Source organism: Enhydra lutris, unplaced genomic scaffold (assembly GCF_002288905.1).
Source record: "Enhydra lutris kenyoni isolate GAN:26980312 unplaced genomic scaffold, ASM228890v2 scaffoldscaffold45, whole genome shotgun sequence".
Taxonomy (NCBI): Eukaryota; Metazoa; Chordata; class Mammalia; order Carnivora; family Mustelidae; genus Enhydra; species Enhydra lutris.
This window is the reverse complement of record NW_019154129.1, coordinates 13,390,338-13,415,461: the sequence shown is the minus strand read 5'-3', so window position 1 is coordinate 13,415,461 and position 25,124 is coordinate 13,390,338. Positions and strand designations below refer to the sequence as shown.

The 25,124-nt window shown below is 56.3% G+C and overlaps 2 protein-coding genes and 1 long non-coding RNA gene across 6 annotated transcripts; all 3 read left to right on the top strand.

Annotated features, from left to right (window-relative positions):
* Window positions 1-1,897: 1,897 nt before the first annotated feature.
* LOC111156087 (zinc finger protein 205) lies at window positions 1,898-8,923 on the top strand. Of its 3 annotated transcripts, XM_022516688.1 has the most exons (7): window positions 1,919-1,969; window positions 2,656-2,731; window positions 4,691-4,904; window positions 5,211-5,302; window positions 5,699-5,819; window positions 7,373-7,474; window positions 7,736-8,923. In XM_022516688.1, the coding sequence occupies exons 3-7, from the start codon at window positions 4,721-4,723 to the stop codon at window positions 8,776-8,778; spliced, it is 1,542 nt and encodes a 513-aa protein (XP_022372396.1). In that variant the 5' UTR covers window positions 1,919-1,969; window positions 2,656-2,731; window positions 4,691-4,720; the 3' UTR covers window positions 8,779-8,923. The 3 variants fall into 3 exon arrangements, with proteins under 3 accessions (XP_022372394.1, XP_022372395.1, XP_022372396.1); XM_022516686.1 differs by lacking the exon at window positions 2,656-2,731 and having other exon boundaries at window positions 1,898-1,969; XM_022516687.1 differs by lacking the exon at window positions 2,656-2,731 and having other exon boundaries at window positions 1,913-1,969; window positions 7,376-7,486.
* Window positions 8,924-11,767: 2,844 nt separating this feature from the next.
* On the top strand, window positions 11,768-12,481 carry LOC111156216. The gene is made up of 2 exons (XR_002641190.1): window positions 11,768-12,006; window positions 12,156-12,481. It is a non-coding gene; the product is annotated as an uncharacterized LOC111156216 (long non-coding RNA).
* A 5,446-nt stretch (window positions 12,482-17,927) lies between these two features.
* LOC111155996 (zinc finger protein 213) lies at window positions 17,928-23,782 on the top strand. 2 transcript variants are annotated; one of them, XM_022516513.1, is made up of 6 exons: window positions 17,928-18,109; window positions 19,230-19,742; window positions 20,421-20,544; window positions 20,726-20,796; window positions 21,001-21,124; window positions 22,127-23,782. In XM_022516513.1, exons 2-6 carry the CDS (start codon window positions 19,344-19,346, stop codon window positions 22,861-22,863), a joined length of 1,455 nt encoding a protein of 484 aa, XP_022372221.1. In that variant the 5' UTR covers window positions 17,928-18,109; window positions 19,230-19,343; the 3' UTR covers window positions 22,864-23,782. The 2 variants fall into 2 exon arrangements, with proteins under 2 accessions (XP_022372221.1, XP_022372222.1); XM_022516514.1 differs by having other exon boundaries at window positions 17,929-18,109; window positions 22,181-23,782.
* The last annotated feature ends 1,342 nt before the right edge of the window (window positions 23,783-25,124 follow it).

The window sequence follows — 25,124 nt, the reverse complement described above, 5'->3', positions numbered from 1 at the left end:
TGGGGACCACGTACAGCTACATGAGAACGGCCCCCGAATGTGAGGAATATGAGCCCGGGGTTGCCCGATGTTCTGATTTTTCAAGAAAATCGATTTTATGAGAAATTTACTAATTGTTAAATGTTGGAAACTAAGTTTTAAAGAAATCAAACCCCTGTGGGCCCACATAGCACACCTGTAGCCAGCACAGGGCCTGCCTCATGGGGTGAAATGGATGCGTGTCAGAAGACTCTGACACGCAGGAGGCCATGGTTATAGGGAGGTTCCTGGAATCTGACTCCGGAGCTGGCCCCCCCTTCTCCTGACACCCATCCCCTGTGCCCTGCTCAGGGGGGAGATGAGTTCTTCACCCTAGAAGTGAAGTAGTCTCTGATCCTCCATTTTGGGAGCCTTGGCTCTCAGGGTCCGAAGGGAAAGCCAAGACTGAGAGTTGGAGTCTGGGAGCCTGTGGATGGCTGGGTCAGACCCCATTACCCCTGTTACACTCCCCAGCCTGGAGATGGAGGTGGGGAGGGGAGGTCTAGAGGAATCACATTGGTCCAACATCATTTCAAGGTGGGGGCACGGGGGTGAGGGTAGGGCCTCAGGGTGTGGGGCATGGGGCTGAGGGTAGGTTCCCAGGCCTGTTTACTAAGTTTGCTCTGACGGAGACAGAACTCCATGCCAGTCTCAGGGAGAGCCCAGAGGACCTGCTCACTGGCCTTGGGGCCTTAGGTGAAATCCGGGAACATCTCCATGGAGACACCACAAGACCTCCAGAAACCCTGTGTATCGAAGAGGACCATCGTGCCCCTCTCGCCAGGAGAGTGTCCTTCCTTCTGTGAGAACAGCTGCAGTGCCTTCTTTGAAACGTCAAATGTCACAATCTTCCACAGAATGTATTTCCCCGTTCTGGCCTCCCTGCTTTGCTGGTTTCACAAGTGCACGCCAGGTAAAGCAATCGTGAGCGGGCAGTGAGGATTTAGGGTTCACCTCCCAGCTGAGATCAGGTGCAGCCACGCTCAGAACCCCAGACCCGGAACCCTCGAAGCCAGGAACCCTGTAGGGCTGCAGCTGCATGGGGAACGGGATCTGGGAGGGACTTCCTGTTGTCCCTAATCCCAGTCTCCACCCGGCTCCCGGCCCGCTGCAGGCTGTGGAGTCTCCCTTCCCGGGGGAGGGGGGGCCCCCCACCGCCTGAGGTGCCCCCTCCGCCTCCGCCTGGGTGAGAGGGGCGCCGGGGAGGGTGCCTGGATCCCGAGATCCTTGTGGGTGGTCAGCTGGGGGCAGGAGGGGACGGGGTCAGAGGTGGAAGGCTTCAGGCTGGTGGGGAGAAAAGGGGGCCTGGACCCAGGTTCGGGAAGGGGAAGGATATGGTCCATCCAGGCCCGTGAGGAGGATGGACTTGGCGGGTGGTTGCAGTTTCGGGCTGCTCAGTTTCTGCATCCCAGGAGCGAATCAGGTCAAGCGTGGGGTGTGTGTGTCCGGGGCCTGGGAGACGGTGGGGCCTTGATTCTCCCGCGGAGCTGGCTGTGACGGGTGTGGCCACGCCCAGCACCTGTTTATAGGATCACTGCAGTCCTTTCGGCTCCTGATGGCAGGAGAGACACACCGAGTCAGCCCTGACTTTCCCAACTGGGCTGCTCAGAGACGCAGAGTTCTGGCTTAAGTGACAAAGGGGACGATACAGAGTGGCATTCTGTTAAGCTAGGGACCAAAACCCATCCTAGGGAGTGAGGTCACTGGAAGGCAGCTGGAAGGTTTATTTCTGATTGGGACCACGGGGGGTCTGGTCCTGCTTGGGGGATTTTCACACTGCTTCAGAGGTGCCCGGGAGACGCTGGCTGACTTCTTCCTGCTCTTCCAGGCTCCTGGCCAGAGCTGGCAGGGGTTGGCCAACGACTCAGCTGTGCTTCCTACCTCTGAGATAGAAATGTCTGCAGACGGCGGAGGCACCCGGTCTGCCCAGGACAAGGAGAGAGCCCGAGAGGTATGGATGGAGTGCTGGGTAAGGGATGCGCGTGCCCTGGAAGGACCGGGAGCAGGAGTGGACTTTCAAGGCAAGGTATCTAGACCAGTGGAAGAGTTAGGCTCACCGGGGTACAGGGCTGGTGGATGGGGGTGATGGGAGGTGGAAAAGGTGGAATCGACAGCCACCAAGCTTCTCTGCTTTGCCTGGTGAGTTCAGTTGTCATTCGGCCAAAGGCCATACGAAATAGCAAGGAGGCTGCATGGGGCATCCTCCTGGTGGGGTTCCTCTCTGAACGGTGTCCAGAGCACGCAGGGAAGCCTCAGTTTACCCTCCCTTCTGCTTTAGACCCCATCTCCACTCTGTCTGGATCTAAGCACCTAGTCCTTCATGTACCTGTTGCCCACGTGGGTAATTATAACCTGCGGTGGCGGTGGGGGCAGGGGACAACCAGGGCCATTGGGCTTGGAATCAAAGGAACATGAGTCACCTGCGGCCAGGTGTGTGACCTTGGGCAAGTCCCCTGCCTCTGGGAACCAGGTGTGTCATCTGTAAAACATCTGTCATGTGCCTGCTGTTCCCACAGGCTATTCCAGGCGGTTGGGGGGCTCTGAGGTGGTAATTCATGTAATACAGAAAATAGAAACATCCACAGCAACTAGTACCTAGGTCAGAGAAACCTTTAACACCTCAACTCACATTTCCAGGGGTTGTAGATTCAAATACAAATCGAGTGTGGATCTTGCTTGACTTGCGACGTGGTTACATCCCGATAAACCCATTGTAAGTATCAGAAGTTGAAAATGTATTTTAACACAATAACCTTCTGAGCATCATGGCCTAATCTCCCTCCCTCAGATGTGCTCAAAACACGTAACATCACCCATAGTCAGGCAAAATCGCCTCCTGCAAAGCTTCTTCCATAATGAAGTGGTGAGTATGACTGTAGTGAAAGAGAAACACAGTTTGTGGGTCATTTCCCCTCGTGACTGCGTGGCTGACCGGCAGCTTCGGCTCCTGCCGCCTCTGTCCCCAGGGACGACCGAGCTGTGGATCACTAGCCCAGCAGAGGATACAAATTCAAAATCCGAAGTATGGTTTCTGTGGAATGGATATCCCTTTTGTACCGTCGTCAGGTCGAAAACTGGTTAAGTTGAGCCGTTGTAAGCCAGGGACCGTCTGTATTGGTTGTTCCATTTTTGTACCACAGAAGCACAAAGGAGCCCCTGCACTGTTTGCTTTCGCTTCCACGGTGCCTTTGTAACACCCAGTGGGCCTCATGCGTCCCTGACGTTCTCTGCCGCTGTTGGAGTCCGTCAGCTCACACAGGAGAGGAGTACTAATAATTATTGGCTCCACTCTGTGTTTATCCAGAATGTTCCAGAGTGCACAGCTCTTTCTCACGGGTTAATCTGTGCATGAGGCAGAGCAGCTGAGTCTCGGAGGCTGCCTGGCCCAGGTAGCTCCCTGGCCTGAGGGTCTTTCTCTTTGAAACCCTAACATAGACGGAGGTGGGGTGGCACAGGGAGAAGCCTGGCCGGTCCCTGCGCTGCGGAGGCCAGTGAGGCCTCACCGGGTGCCTCCCAATGCAAAAGAAGTGACTTTCCCCAAACTCTCGAGGTTTGTGGTGCCTCCTCGGGGCTGAGCAGCTAACGAGGGGCCGGCCTGGATTTGAGCCCTGGTTGCCTGACTCCAAAGGCTCTTCCTCCCCATCCCAGGGGCTGGAGCTGGGGCTGGTGTGAAGTGGGGGGGATGCTGGAAGTGCCATTGCGGTGGGTGGTGCTGAAGGGGTGAGCTGGGAGGTTTTCCCTCTGTCGGACCGAGGTGGGCCCAGGCCTTGGCACAGTTAGTGGTACCCTTGGGCCTTTTTCTCCAAAGCCCAAAACTCCACATTGAGTCAGGCTGGAAATGGCCCAAGGCTACACGATACCTCCCTGTCATCTCCAAGAAATGGTGGCTCTGGCGTTGACTTGTGAGTCGACTACCCTTGAGTTCCGCTTCCCGCCAAGCCCTAATGGGCTCTCTGACCTTGGGCCGTTGTCTGACCTCTGAGCCGGGATCACAGTGTCCTGTGTCTGTGTAACAACCAGCATTTATTCCCTCAGTTTGAGAGGCCGGGGTCGCAGTGTTGGCGGGGCTCCCTTCCCAGCCTCGAGGAGGAGGCTCCTTCTGCCTCTCAGGGTCTGGCTGCTCCAGGTGTCCCGCTGCTTCTGTCCCCCAGCTCTGCCTCCATATATATGTGGCTTTCTCTGTGTTTCCATGTCTTTTCCTCTTATCAGAACACCAGTCATTGGATTTAGGACCCAGTCTAAATGCGGGATGATTTCCTCTCAAGATCTTAACTAATTACATCAGCGAAGAACTTTATTCCAAATAAGGTCATGTTCTGAAGTTCCGAGCAACATGAAATCTGGGGGGACACACTCAATCCACTGCACTAGGTTTCCTCAGTGTTAAACAGGAACAGGCCATGCTGCTGTGGGAGGCACGAGGCTGGAACCAAGAAGAGGCATCTGCCCCTCGCCCGACCTCGAGCCTTCCTTGGTTCCCTGGCTGCCACGGCCTTGTGCCGGTAAACCAGAGATGTGTGGGTCCCCAGGGCCAGCAGAAGGAAGCAAGGGCTGCTCTTCAGGCTATGCCTTGGATCTGGGTGTGTGTGGCCCCTGCCAGGACCCTCAGGTGCGGAGCTCGGCTGGGTCTCCTGTTCTCTGCCCAGGTGCTGATGGGGACTGTCGTTCCTAGGTTCCAGGCCATGGGCATCCTTGTCCAGAAATGCTTTCTGAGTCGGAGGAGATGGTGCCTTTGGGAGCCACTCGGGAGTCACCGCACATCAAGATGGAGCCAGAAGAACCACACCCCGAGGGGGCATGGCAGGGGGATGGGGCTCTGGGAACGCCAAGCTGGGTGTCCCTAAGCCAGGGCTCTAAGGAGAAGGCTCTTTTCCTGCCTGGTGGAGGTGAGGACAGGAATGGAGAAGGATGTGGAGGGAGGCTCTTTGTGGGTGGCAGCTGTGGGGGGAGGTGGAGGCTCATAGCACAAGGCGGCAGGGCATGAGCTCTCCTGCCATGGAGATGCCCGGATGTCTGCCCACCTGCCCCTCAGAGGCCGCTCCTGCACTGCCTCAGAGCCTGCTGACCCTCTTCTTGGGTCGGGTTGGGGTGGATTTGGAGGCAGCTGTGGTGTCCCCTGGGGTCTGCTCAGGGGCAGCAGTGGGGCCCAGCAGGGTGAGGTGGCCGCCCTGAGGACCTCTCTGCTCTCTCAGCCCTCCCCTCCCCCCAGATCCCCGTGCTCACTCGCGAGGGGCGGACCAGAGACCGCCAGATGGCTGCGGCGCTGCTCACCGCCTGGTCCCAGGTCAGTGTCCCTGATCAGGTGCACGGCTGGACGGAGAGCACAAGGACATGAAGGAGTGGCGTCTCAGATGGGGCCTTGTTGTCTGGATCTGGGGGCTGGAGGACGGGCGTACCTGGACATCCTGAGCTTTGGCTGTGGTGCCAGAAAGGGCCTTTTCTTTGTGTCTTATTGTCTGTGGTACACAACTGCTTTGTTTTTTACACCCCTCCCCCACCGAAAAAAAAAAAAGCCCCCCTTGGGCAGCTGTCCTGCTTCACCATCAGATGCTAGCACAGGCCTTGCTTGGGGCAGTGGGCTGGGGGCCGGGGGCGGGGGCCGCCCTCATCTTGGAGCCATTTTCCCCCCACCCCCATGGTGTCCCGGCATGCCCTGGAGAGTGGGCATTTTGTGTTGCAGATGCCGGTGACTTTTGAGGATGTGGCTCTGTACCTCTCCAGGGAGGAGTGGGGTCGGCTGGACCACGCCCAGCAAAGCTTCTACAGGGACGTCCTGCAGAAGAGGAACGGACTGTCCCTGGGTAAGGGCCCGAGCTTGTGCTGGGGTGGCCACTTCTGAGGCCCGATGCCAGAGGTGGGGCCATCCTGCCACCCCCTCTTCCCCCCACCTCGGGCTTAAGCTTCTCAGCATCCACATGGGCTGCTCTGTTCTCCCTGGTGAAAGACACGTGCTCCGTGCTGACCTGGAGACCACGAGCCACATGTGGCTGCTCATCACCGGAAATGTGGCAGGAGCGCCTGGGCTGATCCTTGATTTCCTTTTAACCGGTCGAGTTTGAATTGCCGTAGCCCCTTGTGGTGAGCGGCCGCTGCACCGGGCAGTGCCGGCCTTGAGCTTCTGCTGCCTGGTCCTTCTGCGGTGTTGGGCTGCTCCTGCCACCGTCCTGCTCCTCCAAGCCCCACCTGAGAGGTGTGTGTATGGAGAGCTTGGCTGCCTATCGGGGCTTTCTGCCGGGGGGAGGGGGGGTCCTGGTGCCAGTTCATCTCTCCAGGCCCCCAGACCCTGAGCTGTCACATCCAGCCCGAGGGGCCTGTCCTGTCTTCAGAGGGGCCTTGGGTCCCTCATTGTTTCTCATGGTATATCAAGTCCCAGCACCCCAACTCCTCCATTTCAGACCCTGTTTTTGTTGGCAGAATTGAGGGGAGCTTCTGGTGCTCATTCCTTCATTGCCATTCAGTCATCTGTCCAGTCTGTCTGTCTGTCAGTACCTACCAGGGGCACACTTGCTGGTCTAGGGGAGCCAGGGGCCTGGTGGTTCCACCCCGACCTTGGCGGTAGGCTTCAGAGTCAGGGCAGCTCACGCCTTTAATTATCTTGGCTTTGCTCACCGCCCATCGTAGCACTCCTTACGGCCCGGAGCGGCAGGCCCAGGCAAGTCCTGGGAGATCAGAGGGAACTCAGCACCCATCTGCAGCCCCACGGCCAGCCTCACAAGTGCCTGAAACCCGGGAGTGGGTCCCACACACTGCTCTCTTCCTGCACAGTGTGGATAGGGGTGTGGAGGCTGGCCCCTCTGCTCTCTGACTTGACCAGAAGCCCCAGGCCCTTGCCCCCCGGGGACTTGGCCAGGGGGCTGCTGGTCCCTGACTTCTGGGCTGTCGGCACCCCTGGCCTCTTCTCCCGGGCCCTCCCCCTGGGCTTCGGTCCACCACTGTCCCTCCCCCAGGAGCCCTTCTTGCCCCTGGTCTAGAGAGCTTCGGGCCTGGAGACATTGCTGGGCCGGCAGCTGGGGGCCTGTGTGACAAAGGGGGTTATCAGCAGCTTACCTCACCTGGCCCCTCTCCTTTTGCTTCTGGGGCTCATTCAGGGAAATGAGGTGGAGCCCACCTCAGCCCTGAGGAGAGTAAGTCAGGCAGTTCCCCTACAGTGTGCTGCCTACCGAGGGTTGGACTCCGGACCCCACGCGAGTTTTCAGCTTGTGTCTTTCTTTTCTTTTCTTTTTTTAAATTTAGCTTGTGTCTTTCTACTCCATGTTTGCAGAGCTGCCTCCCCATTTCTGCCTCTTTGTTTGGGGGGGTTGTCTCCTGCTGTGTGGCCTGGGGGTTCCACAACTGAGCACAGCATCTCTTTCAGCAGGATTTCCCTTCAGCAGACCTCTCTGGGGCTCCCAGGGACAGGGCAAGGGTGAGGCCTCGAGCTCATGCCAGCAGATGGGAGACGACAAGGAGAAGGCAGGTGTGTGCAGAGGTGACAGGTGGGCAGGCGCTGTGGCATGGGGCTGTGGGCTCCTTGCGATCACTCCCAGGTGCCCCTTGTCCGCGTGGGCTGTCTGTTGCCTGGGGTGCAGACCCATGCCAGGGATAGGGCTGCCAGCGTCCTGTCCTCTGCCGGGGTGGTGGCTTTTCCTTCCAGGGTCCTCGCTCTTACCTTCCTTTCCTGAATTCCCCTGGGTCCCTCACAGAAGTCTTTCTGTCTTGATGGAAACTCTTTCTCCAGGAGCCATTGAGGCGGGCAAGGAGGAGCCAGCCCCATCCCTGGCAGCCCTGGGGGATGCGAAGGCTTCCAGAAGCAGGGTGGGGAGAGCCCCGGGAGACGTCTTGCCGTGCGGGCAGCAAGCTGGCAGTGGCCAGAGCTCAGGGCCAGCCAGAGACGGTGGGCAGCCGGGTCCCCTGCAGGAGATGCCGGCAAAACTGGCGCCACCCAATGCCAGCCTCGCAGAGAAAGCCAGAGAGGGGCGGGTGGGCCCCCCTGAGAGTGGTGAGGAGGGCCTGGTCCCCGACGGTGACGCTGGCAAGAAGACGTACAAGTGCGAGCAGTGCGGCAAGGCCTTCAGCTGGCACTCGCACCTGGTGACCCACCGGCGCACGCACACGGGCGAGAAGCCCTACACCTGCACAGACTGCGGCAAGCGCTTCGGCCGCAGCTCGCACCTCATCCAGCACCAGATCATCCACACGGGCGAGAAGCCCTACACCTGCCCCTCCTGCTGGAAGAGCTTCAGCCACCACTCGACGCTGATCCAGCATCAGCGCATCCACACGGGCGAGAAGCCCTACGTGTGCGACCGTTGCGCCAAGCGCTTCACCCGCCGCTCGGACCTGGTCACCCACCAGGGCACGCACACAGGCGCCAAGCCCCACAAGTGCCCCGTCTGCAGCAAGTGCTTCACGCAGAGCTCGGCCCTGGTCACCCACCAGCGCACGCACACCGGGGTCAAGCCCTACCCGTGCCCCGAGTGCGGCAAGTGCTTCAGCCAGCGCTCCAACCTCATCGCGCACAACCGCACGCACACGGGCGAGAAGCCCTACCACTGCCTCGACTGTGGCAAGAGCTTCAGCCACAGCTCCCACCTCACTGCCCACCAGCGCACCCACCGCGGCGTCCGGCCCTACTCCTGCCCCCTCTGTGGCAAGAGCTTCAGCCGCCGCTCCAACCTGCACCGGCACGAGAAGATCCACACGACGGGGCCCAAGGCCCTGGCCATGCTGATGCTGGGGGCGGCGGGGGCTCTGGCCGCACCCCCGCCTGCTCCCACTTAGGAGGTGGAGGGGGGAGGGGAATGCTCAAGGGCAGCGTGAGAGGGGTTGTGGGAAGGGAGTGGGGGGTGCTGGCATGGGGTGGGGCATGGCAACACAGGAGCTAGGGCGAGGCGCGGGCACGCTGGCTATGAATTAAAGGCCTTGGAATTCCACCCACCGCTTGTGCTCGGTCTCGTGGGGCCCTGGTGGTGAGCGTGGCTGAGGCATCCCTGAGTCATTGTCGTGGGGGCTTGGGTACTCTTCTTCCCGGCCTTGACCGGACTTAGGGCCAGTCCAGAGCACCCGGAGCCGAAGTCAACGAGCAAAGGCTTCTGGGCACAGAGAGGTTTCCAAACCTGAAGCCAGCCAGCCAGTTGTGAGACCGTGGATCTGCGTGGAGGGGTGGTCTGCTGCCGTTGCTGCCATCACTCTTGTCCCAGGGGCATGGCCCACTGAGCCCAGCACCCTCTCTCTGCTCTTCGGTTTGGGAGCTGGAGCAGACCTGAGCCAGCTGGGAACTCATGCTCTGCCGCCCTCCCTGTCTCCTGTCTCAGGCACTGGACGCCTGTTTTGTGACTGGACATTTTCCATGCATTTCTACTGGGGCCCAGCTGTAATTCAGTGAGGATTCCTCCCTTTGCCAGGGACCACTGTCCCTCCTTGGTGCCTTCTGATGCTGCTCCCAGCTCTCTCTGCTACTTTTCACCTCCTTGGCCTCTTTGTACATGTGCTTTATGATTTGCCCTACCTGCCCCTGTCTGGCTCTTTTACTCTTGGCCTTCTGCTTTTTGATCTCTGTACTTCTGTTTCCTCTTCTCTCTCCCTTTTTTTTCCTGGGGAGGAATGGGCTCAATCTGCTTATTACCCAGGATTTGCAGGTTGGCTCCCAAGATGACATTTGGTTCTGACACCGACTGAGCTTGAGGACACCCGCATGTGGGAGGCCATTGAGCCTCCACCTGCCTGCCTGGGTCACGGGGCCGGCAGGGTGGCTGCAGCCCTTTCCTGAGCAGGAAAGGGGACTGATGATAGTCATAACTGCTAGTTGAGGGGCCAAGTGCCATGTGTATGTCACTTTTAGTCTCCACAACTCTGAGAAGTGGACTCTGTCCTAGTCTTATAGATGAGGAAACAGCCGAGAGAGAGCTCCAGTAACTTAGCCAACAACCAGAGAGCTGCAAGATAGGGTTTACGTCCAGGGATTTCATTGTGTAAAGAATACCCCCCGTTTCCACGCAACAGCTACTGGCTGTCTAGTGCATGTTATGAGGTGGGGTGGTCCAAAAAGGGTAAGACAGATTGTTGATTCGACCTTCAGGGGTGCTGTACTCAGCCGAAGTTGGCAAGTCGGAGAGCAGGCCATCAGCCAGATGCCAGGAAGCTGCTGACTAGTGGGAACCCATGCAGAACTTGGTTGTGCCTGAGAGGTCTTAGTGAGATCTAGGGCTGGGTCGCTGGCTGGACTGGTCGAATTAGATGTCTCTTGAAGACATGAGAAAGAAAGCTATTTCCTCCCTTCAGCTTGTCTTCATGGCTCTCTGGTCACTCAAAGGGAATTTCTCAGCTTGGCTTAGTGCAAGGGGCTGAGGGGGACTTGTTCACCTAAAGCAGGCATGCTGCTTCCAGAAGCTTGGTTTCTGATGAAAAGAGGCAGAAAGGACACTTACTAAACTTGGTACTAGCTTATTTGCACAGTGGGTATGCATTTGCTTCCTTGGGCTTTTTTTTTTTTTTTTTTTAAGATTTTATTTATTTATTTGACAGAAGGAGAGAGATCACAAGTAGGCAGAGAGGCAGACAGGGAGGAAGCAGGCGCCCTTTTGAGCAGAGAGCCCGATGCAGGGCTCAATCCCAGGACCCTGGGATCATGACCTGAGCCAAAGGGAGAGGCTTAACCCACTGAGCCACCCAGGTGCCCCGTTCCTTGGGCTTTTATGGCCAGGACTTGAGCCATTCAGGTCTGTGGAGTGAGCCAGGAGATCGTTTAAAGACCACTCTGGCCTCTGAGGAACTCAGAGACCTGGAGAAACCGTTTCCTCTTTTCACAGCACCGTGGAGAGGAACGAGATTCCAAGGGCCCCGGGGGTCTCAGTCCACATCTCCCTAGAGACCCACTCAGAGGCGACCATTCTGGGATAGAGCTGGAGAGAACATTTTATGAATGGAACTTGGCAATTTAGGAAACATTTGGCAAGATCCATTAAGACAGAGGAGGTAGTGGAGATGTCGTGCAAGGGCCTAGAGTGTGAGGCCGAAGGGTGTTCGTGACTTGGGGGGTGATGGAGAGGTAGCTGACTTCTGGGTGGACGCCAGGGAAGGGTCTTGGTGTCGCTGGCCTTCTTCTTCCCGGCTTCTGCTCACACCGGACCTCCCAGCTTCAGCCTTGGAAGGCCCCACCTGGCTGCTCAGGCTTCACCTAAGTCTTCGCAGTCCGAGGGAGGGCGAGGGCGAGGGAGGAGGCGCAGAATATCCCCCGCGGGCTGCCCACCCGCTCCCTGTGCGGCCCAAGGCACCGCCCGGGTCCTTGCTGCAGCGGCTGAGGGCCCAGCTGGGCCTGCTGCCCTCCCCGGCCCGGGGGCGTCTCCCGCACTTGGGTGACTCCGCGGGGAAGCCAGGTGGTGATGCTGGAGAGGGGCTCGTAAGAGGACCATCCTCCCTGAGGGGCCTCGCAAAGAGACGGAAAGTTTTCCGGGAGGCCCCGCCCCGCCAGCTCCTCCCTTAGCCAATCAGGGGGCGGGGCGGAAAGGGGGAGGGGTCCAGCAGAAACTTCCAGTCACGACCCTTTTTCTCCCCGTCACTTCCCAAGCGGCACGGTTGCCCGGCAACATCCGAAAATCTCCGCTTTGGCGCTGTGCGATTTCCCTTCTGCCCGGTGGCAGTTGCCGAAGGGACCAACGACGCGGGGCGGACTCCTGACTCCGCCAACCCCCTAAGCCTTCGCAGCCTGCCCTGGGCCTACCACCGAGATGCCGAGCCTCCTGCGGTCCTAGAGGGGACTCGAGCGAGGGGCGGGGGTAGGGGGACCGCGGCCAGAGCCGCTTCCGGTTTCGAGCTGCCCCCACTGGCGTCTGGTTGCTGGCTGGGAACTCCGGGAGCCGGATCCCCGCAGCCCTCTGTGGCCGCCGCGCTGGAGCTCGGCGGGCGCGCGGACACCTCCCGCCGGCGTTCTAGCACCTTCCGAGCCCCGGAGCAGGGCCCGGCAGTGGTGCTGGGGAGAGCCGGGAGGGAGACCGCGGTCCTCTTGGAGGGGTGAGGAGCTGGGGAAACGGAGGTGGCCAGTGCGAGGGGAGTGGGGGTGGCCCTGGGGGCGTGCGGAGGCAGGTGAAGGGCGGCGGGACGTGAAGTGGGGCTTTGCTGCTTTCACTCATCCGTTTATCACATGAATGCCTGCCTTCCAGGTTCTTTGCCAAACGTTGAGGAATACGCGATGACAAAGCCAGACGAGGTCCTTGCCCTAGGAGCTTCTGGTCCGGTGAGGGAGACTGATAAGCAGATAAGTGACACACGTTGTTTTCAAGTAGAGAAAAACGCCAGAAAGGAAGGAACGGGCGAAGCGATGGAGGGTGATAGAAACGGACTCTCAGAGCGGGCCGCTTCGAGGCGGGAACATTTCAGCTGCGACTTGGAGAATGACAAAAAAACTGTTTTACAAGGATTTGGGGGCAGAACCTTCCAAGCAAGGGGAGCAGAATGAATAAAGGCCCTGCCATGAGGAAGAAATTGATATACCGGGAGTTGACATGACACCTCTGGTGGGTGGGAGGGAAGGTGAGAGGTGCCTGCAGGAGGCAGGCAGGGGCTCCGAAGGTGCTAGAAGGTGAGACTTGCCAGGGGCTGTGGTCTGAGGTTTCTCCTTGGTATAGGGCAGAGGGTGGAGAAAGGGAGGTTATGAAGATGATCCAGCCTTCCTCATCTTCGTGATCCTTTGCCAGCCTGTGATGTGTGGCCGTCAGGTTTTCTTGCCTGGGTTGCAAAGACAGCACTCCGTGGCCTGCACCTCTGTCACCTCCTAGAGGACCCCAGTTTTTCTGTTTTCAGCTAAGAAAGTTCCAGGCCAATCATGAAGATTAATACTACCATCCAACCGGCCACTGACCAGAACAAGTTGGGCTCAGATGTTCAGGGGAAAGTGGAAAAAGTGCCTGGAGGGCCTAAATCCCACCACCTCTCCTATACCATATGCTCCTGTGGGCATGTCCCTGTGACCGGTTCCTGGCGATGCCTTGCTCCCTGGGACTAAGCACTCACTACTGAGCTTTTCCTGCGTGTAAGAGTTAGTGCTGGGCTCGTTTACATAATCCTTATAGCAACCCTGTGAGGCAGTGAATCAGGATTCAGTTCCACTACAAATATTAGAGAGCTAGGCAGCTTGTGGTGGAACTGGTGTGGCAGCCCGAACCCACAAAGTCAACAGGGACCCTGGCTCTTCCTAGCCTGCTGCTGCACCACCATTCAAATGCTATCTCATAATCCCAAAACAAGGAGTAGGATTTTCATACATGCTGGTTTTTTAAATGTAAACCAAATGGGAATACTATGTACAACTTTATCTCAATAAGTCTGAAGTTGTAGATGAAAGGGATGATTTCCTAGAAAAGTGAAACTACCAAAGTGTAGTCAGGATGACAAGGAAATTCTGAATATCTAATATCCCACGAGAGAAATTATAAAAATAATTACTTTTATGTTCTGTTTTTTAAAAGATTTTATTTATTTATTTGACAGAGAGAGACACAGCGAGAGAGGGAACACAAGCAGAGGGAGTGGGAGAGGGAGAAGCAGGCTTCCCACCAAGCAGGAAGCCCAATGTGGGGCTCAGTCCCAGGATCCTGGAATCATGACCTGAGCTGAAGGCAGACACTTAACGACTGAGTCACCCAGGCGCCCCTATGCTCTATATTTTAAAGCTTATTTATTTTATTTTTTAAAAGATTTTATTTATTTATTTGACAGAGAGAGATCACAAGTAGGCAGAAAGGCAGGCAGAGAGAGAGGGGGAAGCAGGCTCCCTGTGAGCAGAGAGCCCGATGTGGGGCTCTATCCCAGGACCCTGGGATCATGACCTGAGCCGAAAGCAGAGGCTTTAACCCACTGAGCCACCCAGGCACCCCTTAAAGCTTATTTATTTAAGAGAGAGAAAGAGTGAGCACAAGTGGAAGGGGCAGAGGGAGACAGAGAATCCCAAGCAGACTCCATGCCAAGCACGGAGACCGATGCTGTGCTGATTTCACAATGCTATGATCAGGACCAGAGCCAAAACCAAGAATTGGTCACTCAACTGACTGAGCCCATGCAGTGCTCCTTATGTTCTTTTTTTGCTTTATTTTTATCAAAATTGCGTTTATTCATTTGAGAGAGAGCACACTGTGTGTGGGGGGGTGGAGGACAAAGTGAGGGGGAGAAGTAGACTTCCTGCTTAGCTGGGAGGCTGACTCAGAGCTCCATCCAAGGATCCTGGGATCATGACCTGAGCCAAAGGCAAAGGCCCAACCCACTGAGCCACCCAGGCACCGCTGTATTCTATTTTTAATGAAAAAAACAAAAAACAAAAAAACCCCTCTTACTAGGCAGTAATCTCATTAGGGTATACACTCTGGTTGTAATAGATGTTCAGTACAGCAGAAGTTTAAACATGGTATCTATTTCTTTCTCACGTCACTGCCTGGGTATAAACCCAGGCCTAGTTCTGTGGCTCCACAATCATCAGGAGTCCAGGCACTTTCTGTCTTACTGCTTCGATACCTCTGGGTATTACTTAAGTCTGCATGGTCCACACCACTATGTCCAAATTCCTATTAGCACCTGGGAAAAAGAGAATAGGAAGACAGGACCCATCCCTTTCTAGTAAAATACATATATCACGTCTGCTCACATTTCATCACCTTCAATTTAATTACATGGCCATGCTTAGCTGCAGGAGAGGCTGGGAAATCCGTATTCTTTTTTTTTTTTTTCTTTTAAAGACTTTATTTGAGAGAAAGAACAAGCTGGGGTAGGGAGGGGCAGGGGAGAGGGAGAAGCAGACTTCCTGCTGAGTGGGAAGCACTACATGGGGCTCGATCCCAGGACCCCCGAGATCACGACCTGAGTCAACGGCAGACAGTTTAACCGACTAAGCCACCCAGGCACCCCTACTCCTTATTCTGAATGGCTATGTGCCCGTTGAAAAATTCTTACTATAGGATAAAAGTGATATTAGGGAACAGCTAGTAGTTCTTTTGCTGCAATAAATGAGAATAAAGGAGAATAAATGCTCCTTAATATGAGCATGGATATATATCAGAGACACAATGAGTAATTGTAAATCATTAAAAGTATCTTCATGAAGCAAGAGAGTGATGCCTGTTGTCCTCAATTTTTTACACTGTTTAGAGAATTCTGTACTAAGAAAATAATGAGTATAAATTCTGGAAATGAATATAAATTTTCCAGAAAGAAAAATTAGACTTTTTCATTATTTATAGATTATATTTCCTAGCTAGAAAAATAAATACTTTCAGGGGAAAAAAAAAACAAAAAACTAAAGAAAAGAAGTACTATTGGGTGGTCAGTTTCCATGTAATTGAATGCAAATAACTTGTCATTTACTGGCACTGGCCAATAAAATATATGGTAAGTGTGCCAGTTATTAATTTATTATTTCTCAGCCCACAATACACACATTTTTCCCGCTTTGTGGTACTAAAGCCTTTCTCGTTTGCCAGCCAACTTGATGTTAGCCTTTGCCAATAGAGGGCGACAGAAGAACGCTCTAAGTCCAGACCTCGTTAAAAAGGGACTTTCAAGTTCCTTTTTTTCAGTGCAGTTTTCCAGGGGACCAGCAGAGGGAGCGTAGGAGCATCCACTTCAGCAGTGGTCTCGGAACCGTCTTGACTCACGCCCTCCAGCAAATTGTTAAAGCAGATGCTGGAAGGTGGGTGTTTGTATAAATGACTTGCAAATACAGGAAACTGGAAATGACCCAGAGTAAGGAACTTTAAATAAAATTTGGGGGACGCCTGGGTGACTCAGTTAAGCAGCTACCTTTGGCTCAGGTCATGATCCTAGGCTCTTGGGCTTGAGTCCTAAATTGGGCTCCTTGCTCAGCCGGGAGCGCGGATCTCTCTGCCTCTTCCTGCCACTCTGTCTGCTTGTTCACTCTCTCTCTGACAAGTAAATAAAGTCTTCTTAAAAAAAAAGATTTTATTTATTTGTCAGAGAGAGAGAGAGAGAGAGAGAGAGAGCACAGGCAGACAGAGTGGCAGAGGAAGAAGCAGGCTCCCCGCAGAGCAAGGAGCCCGATGCGGGACTCGATACCAGGACGCTGGGATCATGACCTGAGCCAAAGGCAGCGGCTCAACCAACTGAGCCACCCAGGCGTCCCTAGTCTTCAAAAAAATAATAATAATAAAATAAAATTTGGAACGTCGATACTATGGAATACTATGCAGCCTGCAAAACAGTTGCATTTTATTTGTACATGCTGATACAGAAAGATACCATTTTTATTTTATTTATTGGGGCTCCTGGGTGGCTCAGATGGTTAGCGTCTGCCTTCAGTTCAGGTCATGAGCCCGGGGTCCTGGAATTGAGCCCTGCATTGGGCTCCCTGCTCAGTGGGGACCCTGCTTCTCCCTCTTCCTCTACTGCTCCCCTTGCAGTAAATAAAAAACATTTTATTTGGCAAAGAGAGCACAAGCAGGGGGAGTGGCAGGCAGAGGCAGAGGAAGAAGCAGACTCCCCGCTGTGCAGATAGCCCAACATAGGGCTCAATTCCAGGACTCTGGGATCATGATCTGACTGAAGGGAGACCCAGGAGCCATAGAGATATCCTTGATAGACTTTTGTGTCAACAAAACATTACTTACCATAGAATTATTCCAAAATTACACTAGAAATATTCATAGAGGTAGAAGTGTAAAAACAGACTAAAATATTAATAATGCTCACTTTTGAATGGCCTTAATAGGAATATATTTTTACCTCCAGTTATTGTTGCCTTCAGTTAGTCAGCAAATACTGTGCCAGGCACAAATCCAGATGCTAGGAGTAGGGCAGTGAAAACGCTGACCTCACGGAGTTTATAGCCCAGTATTGGGGGACAGATATTACACAAGTATGTCAGGGAGTGATAAAAGAGAAAAATAAGGTAGGGCAGAAGCATGGCGGGAGGCTGTTCAAATAGGCTTAGGGAAAGCCAGTTGGAGGGAGCGACATTTGAGCACATCGAGGGTGCTAGTTTGTGGATACAGATAGCTTTATAATTTTCCGTACTTAATTTTTTCTACACTAGGCATGCAATACTTGCATAATCAAATCAAAAGACACCGCTTTATATTTCAGGAAATACAGATATATATAGCCTCATATATATCTATATATAGATAGGTATAAATAAGATAGCCTTATATAGAAATACAGCCTTAGATCTCCAGGTAGAGAAGTAAGAGTGTGGGAGCAGGTACAAATGCATGGGAAGGAGAACCCAGAGCTCCCCCACCGCCCCGCAGACGAAGCTGCTGGTGGGAGACCGGGGGGCTCCCTGGGATCAGGGTGACCGCGTGTGGCGTACTGCCACAACACCCCCGCCGAGGCTCGGGTGCGAAGATCGCCGCAGGAGGCTCCGCGTCCCTCGCGGGACTGCATTTCCCAAGAAGCTCCACGCCCCGCTAGGCGCGGCTAACGACTTCGGCGAGGACGGGACCCAAGAGGCTGGAGAGGAGTACCCCGGAGCCGAGCCACGCGCATTCAACTCGTGGCTGGGCCAGATGCCTTCTCGGCCCACCAGACCAGCCATGGCTTTCCCTTTTCTCCTTTCACCGACCGGGGGAGGGTAGAGAAATAGGAAAATACGAGTTTAGAAGCTGACCTCAGCTCGGGGACATAGGTGGGCGCTGCTACCTCCTGATTGGCCAACTCTGGGAATTCTCCCCGTTCATTGGCTATCCGTCAGGAAGAAGGCGGACTCAATGGGCGAAGGGCTTTCTGGGGCGTGTAGTTCGAGTGCTTCTTACGGCGCATGCGCCTTGTCGTTTCCCGGCGAGCCCCGCGCGAACTTCCGTCGCAAGAACCTGGCGACGGAACTAGGAACCTCTGGGCAGTTGTGGGCGGTGTGTATCTCGGGGGCGGGACCGGCGACGCGGGCTGCGGGGCTACGAGGTCGAGCGAGGGGCTCCTGGCGGCAGGGGCCGGAGCACCGAGACAGAGGCCGAAGGGGGCGCGCGCTGCTAGGAAGCGCCGGGGGTGGGGTTGCTTGCGCTCGCCTTGCCCGCCCGTCGCCTCTCAGCTGCGCGCTGGCGAGGTTGCTGGGGTCGGAGCGCCGGGCTCCGGCCGGTCCGCGTTCCCTCCCGCCGCGTCCTGCCGAGCGACCCTGGTGAGTCCCGGGCCCTCTCCGAAAGGAGCCTTCTCCTCGGTCACTGGAGGATGAGAATGGAGCGCGTACTTTTAAGGGGTGTTGTGAGGAGTAGGAGAATAAAGTAAATAAAGTGCTTAGTGTGTAGTGGAGAAGGACTGGAAACAAGCTGGGTGCCTCGCTTGGGTAAGAACCTGGAGCGCATTCACACCTTGGAATCTCCCAGAGCGGCTAATGAAGAAACATTGTTAGGTGGAAAAGCAAGATACAAAATAGTAAGTGCAGTAAGACCTCATGTCTGTAAGCACACAGAACCACTTGGTTTTCTCCGTTCCTATGGATACATTTCCAGTAAATGGACAAGGAAAAGTCCAGGAGGTCACATGTCATACTGTTAATGGGGGTGGGGGTGTGCAACTGCCTTTGGAAGGGAGCTTCTATTTTATGTTTCTGTGTTGTTTAAATCCCCCACTTTTTATTATAATGCTCTGTGTCACTTTTTTGTTGAAACAAAAGAGCAATTGAGGAAAATTTCAAAATATATACTTTTCAGGGCTATCTGGGAGTATCTATGGAAGGTATAAATATGTGTCATTCATTCGTATGTACCTGTGGATAAATGGCTTAGCCTGGTGTCTGTGAGCTCTTTGCCGACACCCCAGGGCCAAGATGTTTTGGAATTCAGAAGTTTTCAGATTCTAGGAAGGTAATCTAGCACACATGGTATATCAAGCAACCTCACCAGAGGAGCCTACAGCAACACTCAGTCATCCAATGTGTTAATTCCATTTTTTACTGAAGTGTAATACACATACAGAAATACATGGTAAGTACAACTTGGCGAATATTTACAAGCTGAAGAGATACATAAATATTTTTGCTGTAAGATATACAAACATTTACCTTGAGGGAGATAAGTGGAGATTATGAATGTGGTCACATCAGTAGGCCAGGTAGTGAACACCTGGGAGTTTTGGATCTCAAAGCCGAGGATAAGGGTCTGTAGACATGTGTTGGTAGCACAGAGAATCACATGAGCAAGGCCTAAAGAAGACTTCAGAGCCAGGAGAGGACAGGAGCAGGCTGGCTGGTGTTTGCTCTTGTATTCCCCCCTGACCCCCGCCTTTTGCTCTTTTCCTAGGAGTACCTGTCCAGATGCCCACCCAGCTGCCACAGGGGATCCCTCTGGGAGACTGAAGGGCAGGCTCCCAGGCCCAGGTTGAGGCCGGCCAGTCCTGAGCTTTAGACCAGGGGAATGGCAGCACCCCCAGAGCCTCAGGATGAGGCCCCTGGGGAGGGAGAGGGGCTGCTGATCGTCAAGGTGGAAGATTCCTCCTGGGAGCAGGACTCTGCCCGGCAAGAGGATAGCAGGGACTCCGAGGCCTGTCGCCAGCGCTTTCGGCACTTTTGCTACAGGGATGTGGGCGGGCCCCATGAGGCCTTCAGCCAGCTCTGGGAGCTCTGCTGCCGCTGGCTGCGGCCAGAGCTGCGCACCAAGGAGCAGATCCTGGAGCTGCTGGTGCTGGAGCAGTTCCTGAGCGTGCTGCCCGGAGGCGTCCAGGGCTGGGTCCGAGAGCAGTGTCCAGGGAGTGGAGAGGAGGCCGTTGCCTTGGTGGAGGTCCTGCGGAAGCAGCCAGTGAAAGCACGGCCGCAGGTAAGCCGGCCCCGGCTGGCACCTGGCCACAGAGCGGGGGCCGTCTCCGGAGAAACAAGTCCTCCAGGGGTGGTGGTGATGCAGAGCCAGAGGAAGCAGCAACAGGAGCGTGTCATGCAGGTGTTGCCTTTCTGAAAGACACTGTCCAAATGAATCTGGTTTCTTTTTGGTGGCTTTGGAGGGTGGTCCCAATAGGACCAAAGTGGGTACGCTCCAGGAGGGCGGTGTGAGCTCCACGCTGGTTCTACAAATACAGTGTTCTGCTTTAGTCCAGGCCCTGGGGATATAGTCATGTGTAATGAGAGCAGCAGAGTGGGTACGAGAAGGCAGCTGTCCGTGTGAACCCTGCTCTCTGAGGGGTGTTGGATTCTTGACCTTGGGGAAGGTGCTAATGAGTGGCTGGGGTGTGGTGTTCCGCCCTGGCTGTAGAGGTCTGCCCCCACACCCCTGTACTCAGGGTCTCTGTGATTTGGCTTTGGGGAGCTCTTCTTGCCTCGTGCTTGATTGGGCACACAGCACTGCCTGGTGTCACCTTCTCCCATGGATTTTTCTGGGACCCCATGTGGATCTCCTTCCCCATGTCCTGAGGGACATGTCCTGTGTCTCCTTCCCAGGGATTAAGCTCTGTCTCCCCCGTCCAGTCTCGGTGTTGATGAGCATGTTGTGGTCCCCGCACAGGAAGTGCCCTCAGAGGAGGTGGAACCCGAGGCTACGGTCCAGGGACCCCAGGCCAGGGGGCTTCGCATGAAGGTGGGGGCGCGAAGCTGGCCACCTGCACCTTGGGAGCAGCGCAGCTATGGTGGTAAGTAAGCTTGTAGGCCCCAGATTGCTGGGCAGGGGCCTGGCTCCTTCCCGAGCCTTGCGCTGAGGGTAGCAGGAAGGGTATTTCTGTTCCAGAAAGCCTAGGGATGCATGTGCATGTACACGTGTGAGATCTCACTCCTGGCCCGGGCTGGCGTCTGTGAGCCTCTGTTCTTCTTCAGCCCAGCTTCCCGCTCTTAAAGAAGGGAGAACCAGAGAGACAGCCGACACCTGCTTTGCCTCTGAGGCCCACGTGAGTTACCAGTCCGTTTGTCCCCTCTGAGGCCCTCGTTGCCATCTTGAGTCCCTAAAATGGACCTTGTCTTTTCATCAAGGCCTCTCCCATCTCTCCTAGCTCTGCTTGGACCCATCCTGTCCCCCATCCCCAGGGGTGCTCCAGAGTGACAGTTCTGAGCCAGGTGGTTTGTTTTTGTTTCTGTTTCTGACCTCATTCTAGGGACCTGTGACATTTGGAGACATTCCCTTCTATTTCTCCCGGGAAGAATGGGGCTCTCTGGACCCTGCTCAGAGGGAATTCTTTTGGGACATAAAGCGAGAGAACTCCCAGAATGTTGCCCTGGGTAAGCAGTGGTGCAGACTGGACCCTTGGGGTCCTTGGCTCCTCTGAACTAGAAGCAGCAGCCGTCGTGGGGGGTCCCGGTGACAGAGGGTGGGGGTGGGCAGGCCATACACCCGCGTTATGTTCCTGTTGGAATCCTCAGTCTTCCCACCTCCTCCTTAGCTGGCTGGAAAGTGGCTTTCGCTGGGTCTTTTCAAGAGCCCTGGGTGATTTTCCCTTCTTGTCAGTGTTCCTTTTTCTCGGCCTGTGAGTGTGTGTTTCCATATGGTGGGTGCTCGCCCCGCGTCAGCACTGTGCTGAGCTCTCGTGTGGGCATTTTCCTGCAATTCTCACCACTTGGCTGCACAGAAGTGTGGTCGTGGGTCACACACAAGGGATCTCACGTCAATGGACACTGAAGGGACTGAGCTGGGACTGTCCTTATGAAAGCCCACGAAGAGGGGCTGACAGTAGGAGCACCGAGCGTCCATGTGCCCAGGCCTGGGCCCTGCTCTTCGGAGGCCGCCCTCCTGGAGCTCCTGTCCCCGCTAGAGCCTTTCTGAGCCCTGTTTGGGGGTTATCTCATGGAATCCGCATGACCCAGCGGGCGGGCTAGGATCATTCTCTGTGCAAATCTGTTGTTGATTTTAGGGGATAAGAGCTTGTGGAATGTGAGTAGCCACCTAGGCTGAACCCATGTGGCTTCTTAGTTTCTGGTAAGAAATATTGAGGGTTTGGGTAATTTACAAATTGCCTGAATTTATTGTTTCAGCGCTTGAATAGCCAAGGTTCAGAGCGTGGGACGTGGGGTGCCAGTGTGGATATGGCTGTGGAAGGCTGGGCGTGTGATTAGTAGGCATCTAGGCAGGCAGGATCGGCCCGGCTGGATCCCCTTGCCTCTGCCTCAGAAGTGTTTCTCCGTGGCCATTTTGTTGTGTCCCTATTTTATGGCGGGGAAACTGAGGCTGGGGTCTGTGCAGCCCAGGGCTTTCTGGACCTGAGTCCTGTTTCTGCCTCGCCCCAGCTCTGGTGCCAGAACCCAGTGGAACTGAAGAGGCTGCCCCCTCTCGGCTTGCAGGTTTGGGGCTCCGGAGCCACAGGGAGCAACCCGGGCTGGAGGAGTCGGTGACGGCACCGAGGGGCCAGGCCGGAGACGGTGGCTGTGGTACCGGCCACAGTGACGTGACTGCCTCCTGGAGCCCTGAGGAAGCCGAGGCTTGGGAGGGCGAGGCCCGGCCGGGGGCGCCCCTGGGCCGCGCGGTGGGGGCACGGAGGGGGCGGCCGCCCGCGCGCCGGCGGCAGCTGCGGGACCTGGAGGCGGAGAAGCCGCACAGCTGCGGTCAGTGCGGCAAGCGCTTCCGCTGGGGCTCGGACCTGGCGCGCCACCAGCGCACGCATACTGGCGAGAAGCCGCACAAGTGCCAGGCATGCGAGAAGAGCTTCCGCAGCTCGTCGGACCTGCTGCGCCACCAGGGCGTGCACACGGGCCAGAAGCCCTTCTCCTGCTCCCAGTGCGGCAAGAGCTTCAGCCGCAGCGCCTACCTGGCCGACCACCAGCGCATCCACACGGGCGAGAAGCCCTTCGGCTGCAGCGAGTGCGGCAAGAGCTTCTCACTGCGCTCCTACCTGCTGGACCACCGGCGCGTGCACACTGGCGAGCGGCCCTTCGGCTGCGGCGAGTGCGACAAGAGCTTCAAGCAGCGAGCCCACCTCATCGCCCACCAGAGCCTGCACGCCAAGATGGCCCAGCCTGTGGGCTAAGGGCTGGCGAGGGCCAGGGGTGGGGGTGGGGGGGATCTCCTGAGGGTGAAGCAGCCACCGCAGGCCTCCTGGGCTTCACCCTCCCTCTGTGGCCTCCATCCGGGCTGCCCGCCCTGCCCTAGGGCCTGGCCCCCGCTCCCACGGAGTGGGAAGCCCCCGCACCTCATGGCCATTTTCCTTCTTCTTTCCTGGGGCTGCAGCACATTCCTGGCCTGTGGCCTCTGCGTGGGAGACAGGCTGCGCCATCAGGGAAGTGTGAGGACTGGGGCAGGGCCTGGGGTCCTCCGCACTGCCCTAACCCCCCCCCCCCACCAGCCTTGCTTGCCCCTGTGGCTCTTTGTTCCTTGCCCCGTGGGCTGAGTCTGTGGGCCTGGCCCTCTGCCCTTCCAAGCTGTGCCTTGAAGTGGGTGTGGAGGACAGGCCATGACCTGCGGGATGCTGCTGGGCTCTGGGAGGGACAGCCCATCCTGGGGAGGATCTGGGTCCTGGGTATGGCCACAGGGGGCTTTCCAGCCACATCCCCTCCCATTTCTAGGCCCTGACCGTTGGGCCCTGAATGGCAACCAACTGCCTCTGCTCTTAGCCTACTTGCCCCCAAGCAAGTTCCTGAGCGCACTCCCCCGCCAGTCTGGTGAGGGTGGTGGCGGCTCCAGGGATGGGAGGCCCACACTGAAGACCAAGGACAGGGCTGCTGGAGGCTGGCTGCCCCTGGCGGCCCCCCTCTCCAGAGGTGTGGGGTTCGTGATACTTAACACTAGCACTCTGTTAGCGCTCAGTCGCTGACTCCCTAAGCACTGCATTCCGTGCTGCTGGCCACAGTGTCTGCAGATAGGCGACAGCAGGGACCCACCACGGGCTCTCTGAAGGAGCTCGGCTCTGCTGGTCTCCAAAGGGCAGGCAGCAGAGGACGTTGAATAAATAACGGAATCTTTCTTTAGGCTGATCTGTTCTTTGTGTGGTTGCTGGGCAGGGGTCCTGGAATTCACACCTCTCCGGCTCCCGGTTTGGGGGTGTCAGTGGCCCTGGTGTGGGGTGGTCGCCTGGTGGAGACCCATTCTTGGCTTCCAGGTTGTCTGGGCCCCAAAGTACCGGCGGGAGTCTCAGGACTCTGATCAGCTTGTGTCAGCCAAGGACCGGGGGCAGCTCAGGATGGGACAGCTGGTGACACCCCTCGCCACCCTGGCAGGACAACAGGAGAGCTGAGCAGGTCTTCACCGGGCCGCTCCCTTTCTCCTCAATGGCAATCTGAAGAAATAGGCTTGGGTGCGAGGTGACTGGGGTGGGCGGCACGGTGTGCTCTGGCTGTTAAAGGGGATCCAGAACTCCAAGGTATTCCCGGTGCTCAGATCCCTTAGCGGGAGAGGACAGCTGTCAGAATGGGCCCCATTCCCCACCCAGCCCTTGACATTTGACCCCTCCCCTGCTGAGTTCCCCCCGCCTGGAGCCTGCGCAGAACTAGTGGATGCATGGTCAGGGGGCCTCCTGCCCCCATAGAGCCCTTCCCAGTTGGCCTGGTAGTAGCCTCGGCAGGCCGCCTGAAGAGTAGTGGGAGTAGACAGCGACAGAACGTTCCGTCCCCTAGTCTGTGTGCCAGCCTCTCCCGCCCCAGGGCCCTTCCTCAGCCAATCCCCCATTTAATACTTGCTTCATCTTGAGCTCGCTGTGATGGACCGGACTCCCCAGATGAAGCACCTGGGGCCCCTCTGTGGACAGATGACTCCAGTGGGGGTTTCTGCCTGTGAGACAGCACGCGCTACCTCTCCCCGTACCCTTGAGCTCAAGGCTGCCATGTGCACGTGTGCGGGTGGCGTGGGTGGTGTGCAGGAGTGGGGGGGGCGGTGAGAGCCATGCGTGGACTTCTCGGTGCTGGTGGCTGGCTCAGAAGGGAGACACTCCTGTGTAACAGGATCAGATAGGAGGTGGGCCGAGAGCTAAGAATAAGATTGGGCATAGGCTCCTGGCTCAGGTGGGGGTGTGCCAGTGCCAGCCAGGAAGTAGCCCGCTGGAGCCAGAGAACAGTACGGGGACTGAGGCAGTGGGGCCTATGGCCTAGAGTTCCAGGGAAGGAGCAGAGTCCAGCTCAGCTCATAAACAGAGCTAATAGGACAAGGGCTCAGGGAAAGGACAAGTTTTGGGATCTGGGGCATCAGCACCAGGGGCAGGGGGTACACTTGGTGCTCAGAGGAAGCCCCCACCCAGCCCCCATGGCCTTCCTGGTGGCTGGGACCCTGCAGGTGGCCTCGCAGATGGCAGATGCTAGA